Raw genomic sequence first — 20716 nt, forward strand, 5'->3', positions numbered from 1 at the left:
AGCAAGAATTCAACATCATTCTACTTACAACATTTTTAAGTCGGTGCCAAGTAGAATGTAATTTTACTAAGTATTATATACCCAGTAATTTTCTACATTAACTTGGCATCGACTTAAAAATGTTGCAGAAAATATTGCTCGATTTATTGTTGTTCAGTTTTTTTTTGTACAAAAAAAAAATTCACGCTTTTTAGTGCGCTGTTTTGCAACTATCTAAGTTATAATAGCCAAATGTCAACTGCTCATAAGCCTTTACAAGAAATTGCTTTTCCCGAGGACGGGGTGTTAATGGTTGAGGAGTTCTCCGAGCACTTCACCACAGCTTTTTCACCATACATTTCTCAGCCGCCATAATCGAAGCGGGACCCGTGTACTACCACATCATCAGTTCCACCTACCTGACAATATGGTGCTTTTCGAAAGAATATTAATCCGTATATTTAAGAAATACGCAAATTAACCTCCTATAATATTTAAAGAGTTCCCTCGATTTTTCCTCCCACAAATCTTCGCTAAATTAAAATGGAACCACCTTTGAGGTATACCGTACCAAATTAAAAAAGAATATTCGAAATTTGTTAATAATTCGCGGGGTAATCGAGTAACAAATATATAAAAAAAAACATACAGTCGAATTGAGAACCTCCTCCCTTTTTAAGTCATTCAAAAAGGCTGTTGCAGTAGTATAATATTCGGGATATTTTTTGTGTGACGGAGTCGGCATGTAAAGCAAAAAAATACCTTTTTTTATTTAATTTAAATTTGTTTAAGAGATATATTAAAATAATTGTAGAGAAGAAAATTAATGACCACTTGGCTAATTCTTTGGTCAAGGTGAACTGGGCCAGCTCTAGGATTACCGGTGGACTCATTCTCATTTTTTTACAATTCTTTAAAAAGAGCTTAATCCCCGATCCGGCCCGATGGTCCCAGCAGCCCCACTCCAAAAGGTACAAAAACGAAACTGCTATCAAGGTTTCATATTGGCACTGGTAGCCGTACCCATCATTGATGAGGTCGCCTGAACGTGTGATGCTGTATAAGTAGGGTAATTTTCTATTACCAAGGGAATTTGGTATTAAATTTAAGTACTTTTCGTATCATAAGAGAAACCGTAAAACATTTTAAGGTTGCTTTTATAATATGAAATCTGAAATATACCTTATTTGGAATTGTAATCATTCCGTAAGTCAAGTATACTTGATTTAGTACTTTCTTTCAATATTACCTTGTTTATAGGAGTGTATACCTAAGTCAGAAGGGACAATCGATGTTTACTTAACTGGGTGAAGAATATTTTAACTTTGTAAGAAAATAACCTGTAAGTATTATTCTAATTGTAAAAAATAGTATGTAAGTTATGTACAAGCAATATTTTTTTACAAATAAATCTATACAAACAAATCAAACTGAAGTGTCTGTTTGTTATTTCGAAATATCTTCGCATAGCTTACAGTACCACGCAAACCGAATCAGCATAGTTTTCAGAAGACAATAAACAGCTCTTTTTAACAAGAGTCGCACGATAAACCTGTCTAAGATTTAAACTAAGATTTTCGTGGTTAATCAACATTTCTTAAATATAGTTCAACGGGTACATAGCACGATAATATTTTGGGATTTGTCGATATTTCGACCTAGTTGCATGGATCGTGGTCACGACAGGACTTAACCCCAGAAATCGCGTCCCGTCGTGACCACGATCCACGCAACATGAGTATGAGTCAAAATATCGACATATTGTATGTACCGTAAATATAATCGTGGTATGCACCCGTTGAACTATATTCAAGAAACCTGTCTATAGTATTAATGAAGGTTCTTATGAGCTTTTATTATTATTCTTTTATTGTTGCATAATATGGAAGGTAAGTGGTTTTGGGTGTCCCAAAAACTTTGGTAAAATCTATTGCGCGGGATTGTTAGCTAAGCATCTATATCTCCCTCTTAACCTTATAATATGATTATTTGAAAAATAGCACTGCACAATAGAAACACTGCTTTGGAATTGTTATGACTATACTTTCTCTGGTGCTATGCCTTTTTAAACGGGATTTTAAAAGGCGATCTGAGGATAAAGGGTGCTGACATAGGCTTTAGGGCTTTCGATTCTCTGATAGGACCAGGAAATGGAAGGAAGGAATGGTTGAGGAACTATTGGATTGCTCTGTTACTCACAATAATTACAACTTCTGAACCGCATCGGAGCAGCGTGATGTTTCTGTACTCTAAAACCCTCTCCCCTATGTCAGAAGAGGCCTGTGCCCACAGTGTTAGTTGATTCGATGATCACAAAGTCTCGATGTAGCGGTGATAGTCTAATGGTTAGGAATTCCGCTTAACTTATGGAGGGATCAAATTCGATCCCCGGCACGCACCTTACCACCAGCGCTTAGCGCAATTAAATATTAATTAATTTAACATTTTGAGGTAACCTTCATGCGTGAAAGTCTTCCATAATGTTCTCGTAGGTGATTTGGGGACAGACCGAAAATAATTAGTTTAATCTGTCCCCTCATCGGGAGCAGGGGGACAGATCCTTTCTATCCTACCGTCTCCCTGAGGGGACAGATGGGACTAATCCGTGAGACTACCAATCCGCACTTTGCACCACACTTTATTCTGACCACTGGGCGCCCGTGCCCTGTATAGGGCCGGTAATGGGTTGATACTGCTGATGATGACGATGTAATATTTTACATTGATATGTTTCCTCTAGGTCCTCGCTTTATGCCGTCCACGAAGTCCAATGTAAGACAGATTCTATGCATAGGAAACTATCGTTACAGCATCCACAACCGTCCATCTGGACCGAAAATCACATGGATCTGCACAAAGAAGAACTCTGGATGCCGGGCTACAGTTATCACCATTGACAATGTTATTGTTAAAACTAATAACCCTCATACACATTAAGACTGAAGGAAAGACCAACTAAGTGTGAGTCAGACTTGCGTACTGAGGGTAAATTTTTTAGGTACGAGTACCTTCAATTTTTATTCCACTGCAAGCTAGCTGTTGACTGCGATCTCACGTGGTAAGTTATCTAAGATGTTAGCGGGCTGACCTGTTAAGGGTAGGTATGGCTGTTATATTACATTAAATATATAAATATACTACGACAATACACACATCGCCATCTAGCCCCAAAGTAAGCGTAGCTTGTGTTATGGGTACTAAGATGCCTGATGAATATTTTTATGAATTATATATATATATAAATACTTAGAATAATACATATTAACACCCAGACACTGAAAAACATTCATGCTCATCACACAAACATTTTCCAGTAGTGGGAATCGAACCCACGGCCTTGGACTCAGAAAGCAGGGTCGCTGCAAACTGCGCCAATCGGCCGTCAAAACCAATACTCTTAATCGGGTTCCTGGCGGCACGTCTTTAACGGTAGGGCTTCATAACTTTATGGTTTTAATTTTATTTCGCTAATTTTTATGTACTTTAAATATTAAGAGTAAAGCTACGAAAAGATTATTAAAATAATTTATACCAAAAAAAATGTTTTTTTTTCATTTAAGAAGCTTACGTGTCATCGACATCCCAACACCGGCTCACTAGAGGGTACGGGTCTTTTCTCAGAATGAGAAGGTTTGCTGGTAGGCTGTTGTCCACCACAATGGCCAAGTGCGAATTGTTAGACTTCAAACGCCTTTGAAAACATCATGAACAACTCTCAGGCTTTCAGGTTTCTTGACGATAGTTTCCTTTGCCGTTAAAGCAAGTAATATTTTAATGGCTTAGTTTAAAAACGTACATAACTCCGAAATATTAGCCTCGGTTGGTTTTGCTGCAAGTTCTTGCTGCTTGTGTTAAACTACTAGCTTTTCAAGTGCCCATGTAGTGTGGGGAAAGTCTTGCCCTTTCCAGTACAAGGACGCTTTTCCAGCATTTTGCGACTATTGCGACCCCAATATTTAATCCGGCAGTATTTCGAGGTTTGTGGGTAACCCTGGTTTTTTAGTAATATTTAGATGACCGACTAACCAGATGGCAGAAGGATGGTGAGTGGTAAACTATCGCCTATAAACAGATAATCAATTTACTTCAATTCACAGGTTGATGGACACAGTGTCAATCTGTGTGTTCATTAACCTGAACACCAACGAAGGTGCATTGTGTGGCCTCTTGATACACAGAACAGAAACACAGCATTGCTGGTTGTTGGCAGAAATAAGCATGGCGTTACTTCCCCGGACGAACTGTGTCACAAAGCTACTCCTACTTCTACTCCTACTTCTAGAGATCTTAGATAGGTCCATAGACAACGGTGATATGTCAGAGTTATAAATCATCTAATTGCACTTTCTGAAGACTCGGCTGCATAAATAAGCATGGCGGTAGTACTTCTCCGGACGACCTCTGACACAAAACTACTCCTACTTCTACTACTCCTACTTCTAGAGATCTTAGATAGGTATAGACAACGGTCATATGTCTGAGTTTATAAAAAATCACACCTCGCACTTTCTGAAGACTTCCCTTGGGAAAGACATAACGCACGCTTCCGCTACTTATTATTTGCTTCATCACTTACATTCTCGTGTGATTGCTGTGATACGCTTAAATCATTAAAAGGAAGGTTTTTCTCTTAAAGTGCTTTAATTTCTAGTTTCAGCAGTATTCTCCGTATCCAGATACGGCAAACCTGTGATAGAGTTAGACGGGTACAGATACAGCAGGCGGAGTGACAGTAAAGGTCAACGAGGAAGGTGGTGTTGCAACAAGGTGTCAACGGGTTGCCGAGCTACTATTGTCACTTATGATAATGTCATTGTTATGGTTAGGAGCAATCACAATCACTAGTAACTTAGAGTTAGCTTTAACAAAATACATTAGTAGAATTATAGTGTAACTAGCTGTTGCCCGCGACTTCGTCCGCGTTTGATTTTGTTTTTTGATGTGGCATTCAATTTAGTTATAGTTCTAAAAAAAAATTAAAGTAATCACTATCGCTAAGCGTTAAATGAGGGGTTTGCTGCTGCCCGCTGAGGAGTTCTGTCCTCTATCTCCAACCACATTCACCAGATCTACATAAAGTTTTCTAATACGTGATTTAGTCTTTTTTCAGTAAAAGTTACTGTTAAGGTTAACTGTTTTTTAAATCTTCACAAAGTTATAGTACACTCCTTAGCCTAACTATCTCATATTTAGTAGACGAGAGTAAGTCCGCGGGGGCAACACCGCTGCACTGCTCTCCAAGACGAAATAAGCTTGTATTGAATGACGCCAGAGGAATGCATTGCTACGGTCATATATTCTGTTTATAATAGGTATCATCATAATCAAGGTGAAGAAAAAAATTTTAAGCAAACTTTCTATCTATCTATCTATCTATCTATCTATCTATCTATCTATATATATAAAAGATAAAGTGTGTGGGTATGTTCCGTATAGGCTCCGAAACGGCTGGACCGATATCAATGAAACTTTCAGGGAATCTCCGGATTGACCTAGCGAGTAATCCTGTAAAGTTTGGTGGCGATCGTAGCATTCCTATTTTTGAACTGTCAAATATAGCTTTTATTTACTATGATGATATTCTATTGTTGGGTGTACATGGGTGTTGATAATGGTCTTCACCCGCTCGAGAAGATAATAGAAGAGAACGAATACGGAGGGAAATAAATGATTTAATACATTATGAGACTTAAATTAAAAATTTAATTATGTAAGTTTATTGTTTAAATAAAATAAAGCAAAATCTAGCCCGGCGAAGCGGGCTGGGTACGCTAGTATTTAATAGTTATGATAATGTTCAGGAAATCCTATTAGGACGATATATATAAATATTCTGAGAGGAGACCCGTGCAGCGTGTGGTGTACTTGTGGTGCGCCGGTACTGGGTTCAGTATGATGATTTTTTCATTTTAACACTAAATGTTACATTTTAACGCAAAATATCTTAAACTTTTTTTCAGATGCTATCTTCACTGTATCAAGATTTGGAAGACCAGTTATAGTCGTTGACGGACACCGGTATTGCCGGCGGAGTGACAGCAGGGGTCTGCGCGGTAGCTGGTACTGCAATAAATCGTCTTCAGGTTGTCGAGCTACTATTATAACTGTGGACAACGAAATCATTAATGTCAACAGCAAACACAACCACTCGTGATTTATAAATAGGTTACTCCGGTTGAGAATTAACGAATTCTATAATCGCGTTGGCTTCCTAGTGCTGCAGAGGTTCATTGGTGATACTTAATAATACATTAGTAAAATTATAGTGTAATTCTTGCAAACATTTATCCGCCTCCAAGTACTACACTACTTACCGTTAATTAATACAAATTTAAGTAATGTTTCTTCTCCAGTAAATATAGAAGCAAGTTTACCTATCTAAGTTTTAAATACGAGATGGTAAAACTCGCATATAATTGGTTATTGTTCCTGTTTGCTCATTAGTTCAGCAGGAATACTTAATTTTACATCTTGAGTCGTGTTACATGTTTACTATTATTACTATCTCCATGTTTTCGTGAAATGAAAATCAATCGGCTTTGAAGAGATTTTACGAACCTTAACTTAGTGTACAAGAGTTATAGGCACCAGCATTGCAGTGAATTCAAAATTACCTTCCTACAAGCAAAAACGTTAGTTTTGGCCTTGATGTAATCTTTAAATAAATGGTTTAACAGTTTTATATTGGTTTCCCGTTATGCTCCTACAATTTCTGAGTTGAATGGATGGTGCACTTTTATACAGCAAAGAGGGTGGTATGTGCTGTAAGACTGTAAGACGACCATAATTCGGTAACCTATGACCGTCTACAGAGAGAAAGCCACAGGCTTGGCTAAAAGCCTAATTTTCTCTATGCAATCCCTATTTAACCCCCTCTAGGATACTAATGCTCTAGAAGGTTTTGTTTCTAATGAATTAGTAAAACTTTAGTATAAAAAAAGCCCATTCAATCTTCCACCCGCTATATGCTGTTATATCTACACGTTATTTAAAATTATTACCTTTTTTGCCAATTTTCATGTCTCAAACTACAAAAAAAGGAATTTCAGAAAATATTTTTTCCCAATTTCCATTGGCACCCTCATTCCCTGGTTTTTGTAAAATCCACTTGCGCCTGATATCGATTCCCATGAAGGAATCCGCCTTCCTTTCAAATAACAAGTATACTTTTATCTAAGTATGGTTGGATTCTTAAATAAAAGAACATAATATTCACACTTTTGGTATCAAGCTGTAACGGTCTCCCATTTTTGCGGTGCACACCGACAGAAAACGCGATTGTGGTTTCAGTTATATGGTTCAAAAATGAGACGAGGAAGTTTAAAGGATTGTTTTTCAGATGTTGCACTATTCACAGTGTCAAGATACGGCAGGCCCGTCATAGAGTTGGATGGTTACAGATATAACCGACGTAGTCACAGCAAAGGAGTACGAGGTTACTGGAGCTGCAATAGAGCCCCATCTGGTTGCCGAGCTATTCTGGTCACGATGGACGATGTACTGACAGCAACCAAAAGACACCACAACTCGACTTCTTTTAAGTCAGTAACTTTAGTAGAAGTTTTCTAATAAAGTTACTGACTTAAAAGAAGTCGCGTTGGAAGCGGAAACGAAATTAACAGTTCGTAATGGGTATTATATTATTTTTTTTCTATTAATTTTGTGTATAAATTGTTATCCTGCCAAACAAAGAAACCCAATTTACGATGCGATGCAATGCGATGGTATATAACTAACTGCAATAATATAGAACGGCATCAGTCATTTAAGTCCAGCGTTAAATTTACTGGATCCAGTGGCTGGAGTAATGTGAACAGGCCATTAAAACAATAATAATTGTGCTTTTAGGTGTCAGGTTCGAGAAGACCAGGTACGGGAATCCGGTGATGGTTGTTGGAAAATACAGATACAACAAGTGGAGCTACAGTAAGCCACCATACTTGCGTTGGACCTGCGTTAAAAACCAATCCGGCTGTAGAGCGACCGTAACTACTATCGACAACATCATTGTACGGTCTCGGAATTTCCATACGCACTTGTAATAAGTGATCCGGTGTCTTCTTTGTCTTGTGTACAAAAAAAGCCATGTTTTAAACCTATGTTCTACGTAGAGATTCCATAAATATATATTATAGGTTTTCAAGAAGGCATTTTAAATCCTAGCGATTGTTATAATATACAAATAATACATTACAACGATGTTCGAAGTATTGCTTCTTACAACTTAAAGCAACAATATTTTAATAAGTAGCTACGAAAAACTATTGGAATAAGTGATTCATAGCGCTAAGTTCATGATTCGTTATTTATTTAATGTTTATTATTAAATAAATAACGATTCTTTGTTTCATTATTTATTTAATAAAAATATTAACAATGAAACAATGGATCATTATATTTTTATTATTTAATAATCCATTTTTATTGAAAAACTCAGTAAAGAACGTAAACGCCGTTGCTGCTGAATAAATGTGTCCGACAGATCAAAAAATTACCAAAAGGAGCTTTATTTGTATTTATAAATAAACATTATTTTGCAATACACTACGATTACGCTAATTCAGCGGTAAAGGCTCGATGTTAATTGTTAATCAGTAGGGACTATTTCTTAATATTATAAATGCCATTGTCTTGTGTTAATTATTTATCGTATATATGTCAGTTACCTTTTCAGGTACTTCTGATTTAATATTTGCTTGAATTAATTTAATCGTGTTTACATTATCGCCTGCTGCACTAGATTTCGTCGCAAATTCGGCGAAAAACTATTATGTAAATGAGGCTTAACGCAGCGTGTGAAAAAAAATGTTCTAATTTCTCTTTTTTCCTATTTTGAAGCTTTAATTTTAGTTAGAATTAAGTAGAACTGATAATATCTTGTCAAACGTTCGTATTTATTCTGGAAAGTTTTATTTCATATTGAGTGCGAAAGTATTTAACTTATGCGTGTTTTGTTAAACTTGCCTTTATTTAATCACAAGTCATTGCAGTATTTAAGTTGTCAGTATTATTTTAAATATAGGTATAGTCAATTTTGCCAGATTTTTTAAGTATTTTAAGAGGTGGAAGAATAGATTTCACACATTATCTTTACTTATTATATAACCGTAACAGGTCGAATTCTGTACATTGAAGATATTTTGAAAATTTTCCAACTAAATTCTCATTTAAACTAAAAAAAGTCAGGCACCCATTTATTTAACGACTTAGGTCAACGTTTCTATAAACTAAAGTTTATTGCTGTTACCATACATATATCATTTACAGTCATTTGTGTGGGGAATTAAAAGTATAATAGGTGAAAAAAGAGTTGATCCTCGGAATAATCATTTTTTATTTATTATTTATTACACTACAAGTTAGCCCTTGACTGCCATCTCACCTGATGGTAAATTATGATGCAGCCTAAGGTAAGCCCAAGGTCATTTGCGATTGGCAATGAATAAAGGTTTCAATAGTGGGTGATTGAATCACGCGTAAATTGATGTTAGAAGCGCACACAGTCGATTGTTGAGATATGTTAAAAAAGTTGCATCGCGTTATTTGCTATCTGTCTATATGTCATAAATCTGAACACTTGGTTTGATTATTTGCAACTACCAGTACCATTGAAAAAATCTTTATGTTACGTAGCTGAGTTACTAAGAAAGGCTGTAGTATAATAAATTTATAGACTATAATTGATAGACTATTGATGCATCTGTTAGTGACGCCCAAAAATATCATGTTTTAGTGAAGCGTCTGGCGGTTTACCACTACACGATAATATTGACAGTATTATTTTATAAAAATTAAAGTTATTTATAATTTTGACTAGCGGTCCCTAGCCGGTCGCGGCTTGGTCCGCGTATTGTTCTATAGATTCCCCCGGCAATCTCACAAACTCACAAACTTTACCTCTTTATAATATTAGTATAGATTATTATACATTATATATTCTCTTTGTAGATTGAATATGTAGTTTAACTTACTGGAAATTTTAAGTTTGTGTTCTATAAGCTCTTTCAACAGATTTATTTTTCAAAAGTTTTTTTTTTATAATTTGATAATACGTCTTCTGTGGTTATTGCGTTCAAACATTAATACCTTCACCTTTATTTATTTTAGATATACTCATTCCACGATTTTCTTAATACATTTAACTGTTTTTACTCTTATAGTGTGGTAAATTAGTGATAAAATACCTCATGAAGTATATTACAGGAAGGCTGTCTATTATTGTAAAGATTAGTAAGATAATCTTTTTGGTTTTATTTAATGAAAATATACATTTGCAATAGTTAACTATTGTCTCCTCGTCGGTACATGAAATGAACTTTATTCAGCCATTTATGTTAAAAAAAAAATATACTACGATAATACACACATCGCCATCTAGTCCCAAAGTAAGCGTAGCTTGTGTTATGGGTACTAAGATAACTGATGAATATTTTTTATGAATAATATACATAAATACTTATAATATATAGATAAACACCGAGACACTGAAAAACATTCATGTTCATCACACAAATATTGTCCAGTTGTGGAAATCGAACCCACGGCCTTGGACTCCGAAAGCAGGGTCGCTGCCCACTGCGCCAATCGGCCGTCAAATGATGGTATTGACATACATTAAAAGCCGCAGGATCGGCCTGTCGGAATGAGGCCCATATGAAAAGTGAAGCAGGAGTCTACATTTGTCCGAAAATAATCATCAACCTAATCCAAATTCTCCAGATGGCAGATTTAAGTGAGTAATGTTATATGTCGTGGGCCTGAATAGTTGCAGTGATAATTTACCTCACCGAAAGGTGGTGGCGGTGGTGGAAGGTGGATCTCATAAGAAGACTCAGAGTTTCTCAGCGGGCGATTGAAAGAGCTCTGCTTTTAATAGGTATCTCTACGTGGTCAAATCACATAAGAGGAGGTCCGTAGAAGAACCAGTGTTTAGAACCGATATAGCTCAACGAGCTGCCAAGCTTAAGTGGCAGTCTAGTCGCTGGAAGCAGCTGCAAAAAAGTTTCCCAGGATCGTGGGATTTAAAACTTCCTGACATATGTCCAGGAGTGGTCGAGGACGTGGTTGAGATGAAGATGATGATGATGATAGTTTTACTACTATGCTTTGTAGATAAGGAAAGTACTACAATAAGCAATCTGCCTTCTGCAGATTTTGGATCAGACTGATTTTTGACCTCGGGTGTTATGACGAACTGTTCGCTTTTTATGAACTTTTACGTGTTATGATGAACTTTTATCTATAGGAGACATTAGACGGAATAGGTAATTTTTGTTTATTTAATATTCAATCTGTGGTACGAAGAAGTATGATGAGATATAAAATAAATATTAATAATTATTATTGATACTCGTATGATAAACTATGAAATCAATTATAATGGCCTTAAAAATAGATTATATTATAGGAGTTATATTAATTATGTAAATAGTGAGATGTTATTACGATGGTATTACGGACTGTGTCACCAAAGAGCGTAATTATCAGCTACGTCATTCAGAAGATGTAACCCAATACATAATCTTACACTTATTTTATTGATGCTGACCAAAGAAAGGTCCTCTTCTCAGCATCAGCTTTTCAGTGAAACCTGATGATGGGTAAATAACGCTCTAATTTTGAACTGATACTTTTTCTCTCTAAATCTTGTTTACAACGTCAAGTCTGTCTGTTCTGAAGACAGTTTCAACGGAGAAGAAGCTAAAAAGAAATTCAGGAATTGCTCAATATAGTCGTGCCATTGCTGCGTAAGCAGTTATGTTTCGATAGATGTAACTGACAATTAATCGACATTATTAACCAACAGACAGATGTAATAGGTAATGACATCTTACTGTATATATTCTACGAACTACTAAAAAGTACACAGATAGACAGATATAAAACTGTTTACAATGTTTATAAGTACTAACAGGTTAAGGCGATGTTGCCTGAAGACTAGCTACTGAGTATTTCTATTGGCTATTGAGTTTATAGTTGTAAAAAAATAATGTTAACGCTGACGTCCATGTGGCGTTAGTATACTTTCTTAAAAACTTACACTAAGGGCATAGAACGCGTCTTTTTTAGCTTTAATGAAACATGTATGCTTTCGAATAATAATTAATTATTGTTAATGTCACATAGTAGTGAGAGAGACTAATATGTCTATTATATGTGTAGATTGCATTTATAGTAGTAGCACAATCAAAGTGAATTATATTTATAAAAAATATATAGGTAATTTGTAACATTATATATAACAATATTTATTTTAGTAGATGACACAGCTTGGAATTAAATTATGCTAAAGGTATAAATTAAATTAATTAATTAATTAATTAATTAAATTATGCTAATTATGTTTGCGTATTTTATTTATTAGTTATGAACTATACTTAGGGTAGGTACCTAAAGAAACTATATGATTAATGAACATAAAGCTTAATCTGTTTAACATAACTAGCTGACCCGTGCTACTTCATTGCACCAAATCGGTTATTACCGGAAAACACGAATAAAATGACATTTTCTAAAAAATGAATCCTAGGTAGATCGATTTATCGCCCCCGAAACCCCCTGTGTACTAAATTTCATGAATATCGTTGGAGCCGATTCCGAGATTCCAATTATATATATACAAGAATTGCTCGTTTAAATATATAAGATATACCTATACAGGGTATCCCAAGAAATAGTGTCAAGCGGATGTCCAGAGGTAGAATACCATTAGGCCTACCTCATGTATGATCACCCCCATGTATGTTCTGCGATTTTTAATGAGTTTTGATTTCTTTTTGGTATTTTTTTAATATAAACTATATTTTTATTCGCCAGAAAAAACACATAAAGACAGTATTTTGGCCCGAACTGCAGGACTGGTACTGATATGCAGCACTCGGGACAAGTGGAACTAACAGTTCTTCTGTGTATATATATAATATACATTTACGAAAAAATTCAAGTTTTATGATAGTTTTCTTAAAGTTGGCTGAATTATTATAATTCTCAATGCTCTTTTTAATTTACAGTGATCTAACCATTTAATAATTAATTCAGTATGCTTTCTAATTTTAATGAAGCACTCAAAAATTAAATGTAATGGTTGTGTAAAAACTATATGTTTGGAAGCTTAGAATAAACAGTATATAAAAAAATGGAAAAATTAAAAGCACTAGTGAGTAGAATCTAACTTTCCACATGATATACAACTACAAAAAGTACTAATGTTTTAGCTACAGTATAGAGAATATTACAAAAATTAGACTGAGTCATACATATGTGGGTAGTTAATATGTTGAATATATATATATTTTTTTAGTTTTATCTAGATGTGCAACTTAAAATCACCTATGCATTAAATTTTCCAGGTCTGTCATCACAAGATGCAATATTTACAAAGTCCAGATTCGGAAAGCCAGTCATTCAAATCGGGTCATATAGATACAACAAATGGAGTGGTTCTAAGGGCGTGCGAGGCCGATGGGTCTGTGTTAAGGCGGGCTACGGTTGCAGAGCGACAATAATCACTTTGAATGACGAGATTATACGATTTTGTCATGAGCACAATCATTAAATAACTTCCAAAAAATTTAAATAAAGAGCCTTTTTTTGAAGTGTCTCGAGTGTCTTTGTCATAATGTGTACATACTTGCGTCAATTTGTCATTTTATACGGAGGACTCAACGTCAATATTTGGCAATTCCATGCAAAGGAGATTGGCCGATTTTGGGTGGAGTTTCTGTGCAAGAATAAATAAAATACATTGATTTACAAAAAAATACATTTTCCCGACAGTACGAAAATAGCTAGAAAATTTGTGTAAGGTCGTCTTTATTTAGATAAAGATTTTAGCTAAGATTTTCGTGAGTGTGCAATTAATAAAGAAAAATTCCCAATCTCCTTTGAAAGATTTCCATAACTCCTAACGCATTTTGTAATTCGACAAGTACAGTTCGGGCAGTGAAGATAAACTTTGGTTTGTAAGTTTATCGACAGATACTTTGATTTTTTTTGAGGAATAACCCTATTTTGTTATGGATTTAATAGGGGGATACAATGTTTGTCTCCTGCCTATGCTAATCTTGCTGGCTTAATGTCCCATCTACGATCGTGTTCATGACAACCGTTTGGTTTCGTTATTTTAAATGATAAAAATTATAATGATTATGCATAAATATTGAAGGACACCCACTAGGGATTATTGTTCAGTGCAACTTTTTGGTATAGCGAAGCAACCGTTTTTTTATCTACTATCTCAGCGTTTCAACCTATGAGGGTTTCCAAACATAGTTTTGATTGTATATGTTGAGCCACCCCTAAGTTGAGCGTATGTGTGGGCTGTGTTAATAAGAAAATCATAACAATTTTGTCTTGTGGCTGGCTTCGATCGTGGCTGGTTATCACCCTACCGACAAAGAAGTGCCGTTAAGCGATTTAGCGTTCCGGTATGATGTCGCGTAAAGGCCGATTTGGTGTATGGGTTTAGTATAACTGCCATACTCCATAACCGGCTAGCTCGCTACCATTTTAGAATGCATCATCAATTACCATGGTATTGTAGTAAAAAATGTCATTGTGGGTTCAAAATGGTTTTTTCGCAGTTTAATTAAAAGGTTTCTGTACAAGTGTTTGTTATATATACAAAGAACATAAAGGTAATATGAATTTATAAAGTTATTTTCAAAGCAATATTTTTTTTATTTGTTAGTGATGTGGACTCAAAGTTTACCCTGGAGTCGAATGGGCAAGGCTCAAGTTACCCTTGATGAGTGGCCGAATTTGGAGGTCCAAATTGGAATGGCTGGTGCTATTTATTCCGTGTAAGAGAGCATGCTAACCCGTCTGTTCCAGTATGATGATCAGAAAAAAATCTGACTTTTATGTATTGTCACCATTTAAAAAAATAAGTAGAAGTTTTTAGATACGTATAATTCTTCTCTAAAAAAAAAAATAACATCGATTACGGTATTTTATTTTTATTTAAATTTTATGTACGAGTATAATTATAATTTATGAATAATAAGTTAAAATTAAATTTTCTCGTGACTAGGAGGTACAATTTATTCATTCAGAAAATTCGTTTAGTTAAAAAGTGGAAGTGGATGAAACTGTACATTTTATGACCCGGATAGAAATACTTCGTTTACGTAGTATTTGCAGTTACAAATTTAATTTTTAGACAAACTCATTATGAAACACAAGTGCCGTAATATGAAATAAAATACGCGTGTTTAATATCTCTGATTATCAGTTCAAAAGCGATGAGGTAAGGTCAAAAGTACGAGCAAGTGTGATGAAAAACAATTTCCCTGTTTACAGATCCCATGTTTGTGTGTAACCGGAACGGCAATCTAGTGATACAGTACGGCCAGTACAGATTTAGGAAATGGTCCGGCAGCAAAGGTCCCAAAGCTCGATGGGTGTGCAACCGGAACAACAATGGCTGCTTAGCAACCCTTTGGACTATTGAGGGAGTGATAGTTAAGTGTAACGATACTCATAATCATTGATTATTTGATTAATACAGTTTCTTTCAATAAAATAATAAACTATGTTAATTATGTAGGTAATAAATGGTGTAAAGATGTTGTATATTCTATCCTTTTCTAAACCCCCAAAAACGACGGTGTGTTATGAGTTTGACGTGTCTGTGTATTTGTGTAGCTGTATGTGGCGTCGTATTTCCCGAAAGGATGAACCGATTAATTTTGTTTGGTTTGTTTGTTTGAAAGTCGAAACTTTTCTTAGCTATGTTTGATGGAAATTTACCAAAATGGCCGCCGCCACAAAATGGCGGATTACATATTTTTTCACAACGTCCACATCAATATGGGTATGAAATAAAAGGGATTGACTAGTCGAATATGATACACTATGATAAATGGGACGGCCAGAACGCTGTAACCAATTAAGCTACGGCTCTCCTATACGGTCAGGGAAATTGCAATTGCTTGATTTCAATATGCAACCAATTAACAGAAGTGCGTTCAAGTAAGAGTCTTGCTATAGATTGCACATCAATAGCCTATAACATTCACTGCTCGGCTATATGCCTCTTCCAATGGGAGGGTTAGCCCATAATCACCACGCTGGCACACAAAATATGTTAAAGCAGATAGCCCAGTGGGGAGGACTTCGACTTAACTTTCGAGGGGCAGAGTTCGAATCCTAGCACGCACCTCAGATCAGACCAGAACACAGCAATGCGGTAGAGATCACCATGGCGGTAGTGCTTCTCCGTACGAGCTCTGGCTCAAAAAGCTCAACTATTACTAAAATGGTGTGTCTTATGCTATTGGGCTGATATTTCAGGTGCAGTTTTTTCGCTGTCTAGGCAGGGGAACCCTGTTATACAATTGGGCCACTACAGGTTTAACCGCTGGAGCGGCAGCAGAGGATCCAAGGTTCGATGGATTTGCAATAAAGACCACAAGGGATGTAGGGCAAAGATACTGACAGTTGACGACGAAATCGTAAAATATGTCAGCGATCACAATCACTAGTGTTTTTACTAAATCCTATAAAAATTGAGATACTCAATTAGATACCTTTTTTAACCAATAAATGGAAATACTCGTATCGATTTGTTGTTTTTTTGTTCACGTGGCCCTTATCTATTAAATGTAAACGGATTCTGATATTTTTTCATATATCAGAAAGTTTTGTTGAGTTCTACACTAACTGTTGCCCACGCACTTCGTCCGCGTTTTTACAAATCCCTTGGAAACCGTTTAGGAAAAAACTTTCAACTTACTCTATGCTGAAAACAAGTTATTCGGTTGTTTAGTAAGGGCATCAAGGAAGCAAACAAACACACTTTCGCATCTATAATATTAATAAGGATTAGGGGACTTTTCAACCTTTATGTATTGATATTATGAAGACGCATTATTGCTCTATATATATTACCTAGCGGTCCTCGCGACTGCGCGTATTGTGTCAACACTTCTTGTTTTTCTTAAATTGTACAAATTCTATAGAGGACTTTTGTAGGCATTATCAAGTTCAATATCTATCAAATATCTCTCAGAATTAAGGCAGCGTTCGTAAGAAAAGTTTTCGTTCGACCGTTGTTGCTCAGACTTACTTTGCAAGTTCTTTTCAGTTTTCAGGATAATAAATAGACAATGGCACTCATAAATAATGTGGCTTTATATCGGTGAAAGAATTTTCAAAATCGGTTTAGTAGATCCAGAGATAACCCCCACAATGTCACAAAGTCAAAAAAAATTACCTCTATATTATAAATTGCAGTACCTACTTTGTCTGTCCAGAGCTTTGAGATATATACTACATATATTATTTCATTACTCGCTTGTCTTCAGATTTCGGTATACGAATTGATATTTCGATAATAATATTATGAATGTAAAAGTGTTTGTTTGCTAACTATGCATGGTTCAACGACTGAACAGATTATGTTAAAATTAGGTAAATAACATATCATGCTTTTAAACCCCAAAAACTTCCAGGAACCGTTCCCGAAGGAATAAAAAAATTAAGGTTGTTTGTTTGGAATCCTGCTTGTCAAATTGGTGCAGATATCTATATGTATTGTCGAGACTTATAGCTGGTACTTTGAGGCCCAGAAAAAAAAATGGTTTCAGCTGAATCGAAAAAAACAAAGCAAATATCAGCACGAATTACAAATTGGTCATTACAGTTTCAAAAATAGAGTAATGACCAGATCTGACAACGGCCAGAAGTTCTTTAACGGTGTATTAAAATCTGTTTTTTTTTTAATTTTGATTATTATATATTATTTTGTGTCATTTTAATTTTCAGATGCAATGTTTGTCCAAGCTTGGACTGGCAACTATGTGTTACAAATTGGTAAATACAGGTTCAGAAAACAAAGTAATAAAGGATTGAAAGTTAGGTGGACTTGCAACCACGACCAACGCGGATGTAGGGCCATAGTATGGACTGTGGAAGAACAGATAATATTTTATAATAAATGCCATAATCATTAAAATTCATCTATAGTTTTGATGATCTACCTTGTGCAACGGTAACGAAAATTGAAGTAAGAGGTCCCGGGTTTGATTCCCAGCAAGGGCAATTTGGGAATTTCGAATTTTTGAATTTCATCTAATCTTCTGGGAGGCTTTGGCCGTGGCTAATTACCCTTCCGACAAAGACGTGCCACGTGCTATGTCTTACATACTCCCTAACAGGTAAGTCCGCTACCAGCTTAGACTGCATCATCTACGCTGGTAGCGGTACTACTTACCACCAGGTGAGATTGCAGTCAAGAGCTACATTGTAGTGGAATAAAGAATCAAAGTAACTCTCTTTACTAGTATGATTGAACTATAATTTCAAAGTATAGTTCAATTTTGTTTTTTTGATGATAATATATATCACTTAGGTTGTTTCTGAGTTGCTGTTTTACGTCGTTTTACTAAACTGAATCTTGTGTAATGTTAGAATAATATGAATAGTTTCTAAATAAACGAATTTCGCTCCCGAAATAATGTAAAAACAATAGGTAACTAAGTAAATAGCTCCCACAACCTTCTTGTTATTTTTTAATAACCACTACAAACACTTTTGTTTCATTACTTTGAGGTATCTTTTTCATTACTTATTATTATACATATTTCATTATTGCGAGGCTCTGTTTTGAGATTTTTTTAGTAAAAACTGGTGATAAATATATACCTTGGCTTTTTCAGTGACTATTGATATCTTTAGGTAGGTAATTTTTCATCGAATCGCTTTAAACGTCAATATTTATAAAATATCAAATTATTATTCAAAAAATAGAAATGATATTCCGAGATTCTGAATTCGGAAACAATATATATATATATATAACAAACAAACTGATTAAATATTCTTCTTCGATTTCAGATAACCCCCTTATTATAAGTAACAAGTGAACAAAATTGCGAGTATTTGCACATAGGTGATCAGAAGTACAAAATTAAACACACTTCAAGAGCTACAGTTCCTACCTGGATTTGTTCCCGCCGTGGCTGTAGTGCTACAGTTCTAACTGTAAAAAATAAAGTTTTTCACTTAAGTTTGCATAATCTCTGACGCTTATAATATGATGTTACGTCTAAGATTCGTCTGTCGTTTAACGGCAGATTAGAATACAGTTATCACCACTCGTACTCTTCTCGCGGGAGTCATACGAGGTGACGATAGGAATATAATGGAGAACAGGCAGAAGCGGCCTCTGTTCTACTACTACCAGACAGACTCCAGTTAGTAAGTTGAACCAGTGGCACTACGTACAACAGAAGGTTCCGGCCGACTAAGTACGGAGACAGGCCCAGGAAAAGATGGGCAAACTCTCCCGTTAGAGGAGGCTTTTAGTCCAGCACAACTGTTATAGGCTATTAAAGACTAAAGGCCTTAGTCTATATATTGAATACGCTTATGAATTTGTTTCATGACAGTTTAACTCTACAATCTTTGAAGCTTCAATGTATGTGTTAACGTTAATGTCTCGGCTGATTTTAACCGGTTTTCGGCCGAATGGGGGTTTTCGCTGAAGGTACTCAAACAACCCAGTTACATCAGTCAGCACATTTTACGCTGACCTAATACGAGACAGATGCCCCGGTGACATATTTACGTAGTTGGATACTCTTACTATTGGCTGTGTGTTTATATTAAAATACATCGATTTGACGGCCGATTGGCGCAGTGGGCAGCGACCATGCTTCTGAGTCCAAGGCCGTGGCCATTATAAGTATTTATATATATTATTCATATAAATTATTCATCAGTTATCTTAGAACCCATAACACAAGCTACGCTTACTTTAGGACTAGATGGCGATGTGTGTATTGTCGTAGTATATTTATTTATTATTTATATCGATAACTACCTACTAGTTTTGCCCCCGGTAAAATATGAATTGACTTACATTTGCGCTCCCTCGGAAATTACCACTACGTACGTTTTTCGAGAGCTACAGCGATTACAGTACCTTCTCTGGCTTTTTTTTTCAATACACATTATGATAAATGACTTCTTATTTAATTGTTACTTGGTGCCTATCATCTATTACTTTCTAAGAGGTGTTATAAGTTTGATCGCATTGAGTTTATGTGTGTATCTTTGTGTCTTGTGTTCGACTATCTATGTGATCCGAGTGTCTACATGATCCGTGTGTCTATGTTATCCGTGCGTCTGTCTGATCCGTGTGTCTGTGTCAAGGTCACCAAAATGGACCGATTTAAATGCGTTTTTGTTTAGTTGTTATTCTTCAGCTTTCTTCTCACCCGATGAATGCCATTCAGTCATACTTTTTTATTTGCCCTCCTTCCACACTTTAAGGGACACGACATAAGTTCTTCTGCCACTCACTATTTATCAGCAGCCAAATCACTCCCTTTGCTCCCATATCCTCTATAACACAATTCATCTGTTTATTGGTCTTCGTATTCTTTTTTGTTGTTTCAAATATATATTTAACACTAGCTGACCCGCGCGACTTCGTCTGCACCTAGAAAAAAACCTAGAAACTAATTGCAGCGCTACCTACCAGGTGGGCCTGTTTAATTACCAAACTATGTTATTCGCGGCCGTACGTGTTATTCTATACCCGTCGCAACTTCTAAGCGATAGGTTTAATTTGAATATTTTAAAACTGAATTTGCAGGTATATAATCAAACTTAATATTTATATAACTTCATTTCTTTCGCATTTATAATATTAGTATTAAGTAGGATGATACGCATGCATTCGATCGTTGTCCCATGCCTCGCAACTTTCTGTTATCTGTGAAGAGTTATG

The 20716-nt window shown here is 35.6% G+C and overlaps 1 protein-coding gene across 35 annotated transcripts in view; it reads left to right on the plus strand.

The window, feature by feature from the left end:
- LOC120626775 (protein tramtrack, beta isoform) overlaps positions 1 to 20716 on the plus strand; it is a 548009-nt gene that overhangs the window by 144315 nt on the left and 382978 nt on the right. Inside the window, exons 5-6 of one of the 35 annotated variants that reach the window (XM_039894491.1) lie at positions 15280 to 15440; positions 16273 to 16431. The exons of the other annotated variants lie outside the window; for them this stretch is intronic. Of the exons in view, the coding sequence (XP_039750425.1) occupies positions 15280 to 15440; positions 16273 to 16416 (305 nt within the window). The 3' untranslated portion in view covers positions 16417 to 16431. Of the gene's footprint in view, positions 1 to 15279; positions 15441 to 16272; positions 16432 to 20716 lie in introns of those variants that run through there. 35 annotated transcript variants of the gene reach the window in all.

This window comes from Pararge aegeria, chromosome 10 (genome assembly GCF_905163445.1).
Source record: "Pararge aegeria chromosome 10, ilParAegt1.1, whole genome shotgun sequence".
In the NCBI taxonomy this organism is placed as follows: Eukaryota; Metazoa; Arthropoda; class Insecta; order Lepidoptera; family Nymphalidae; genus Pararge; species Pararge aegeria.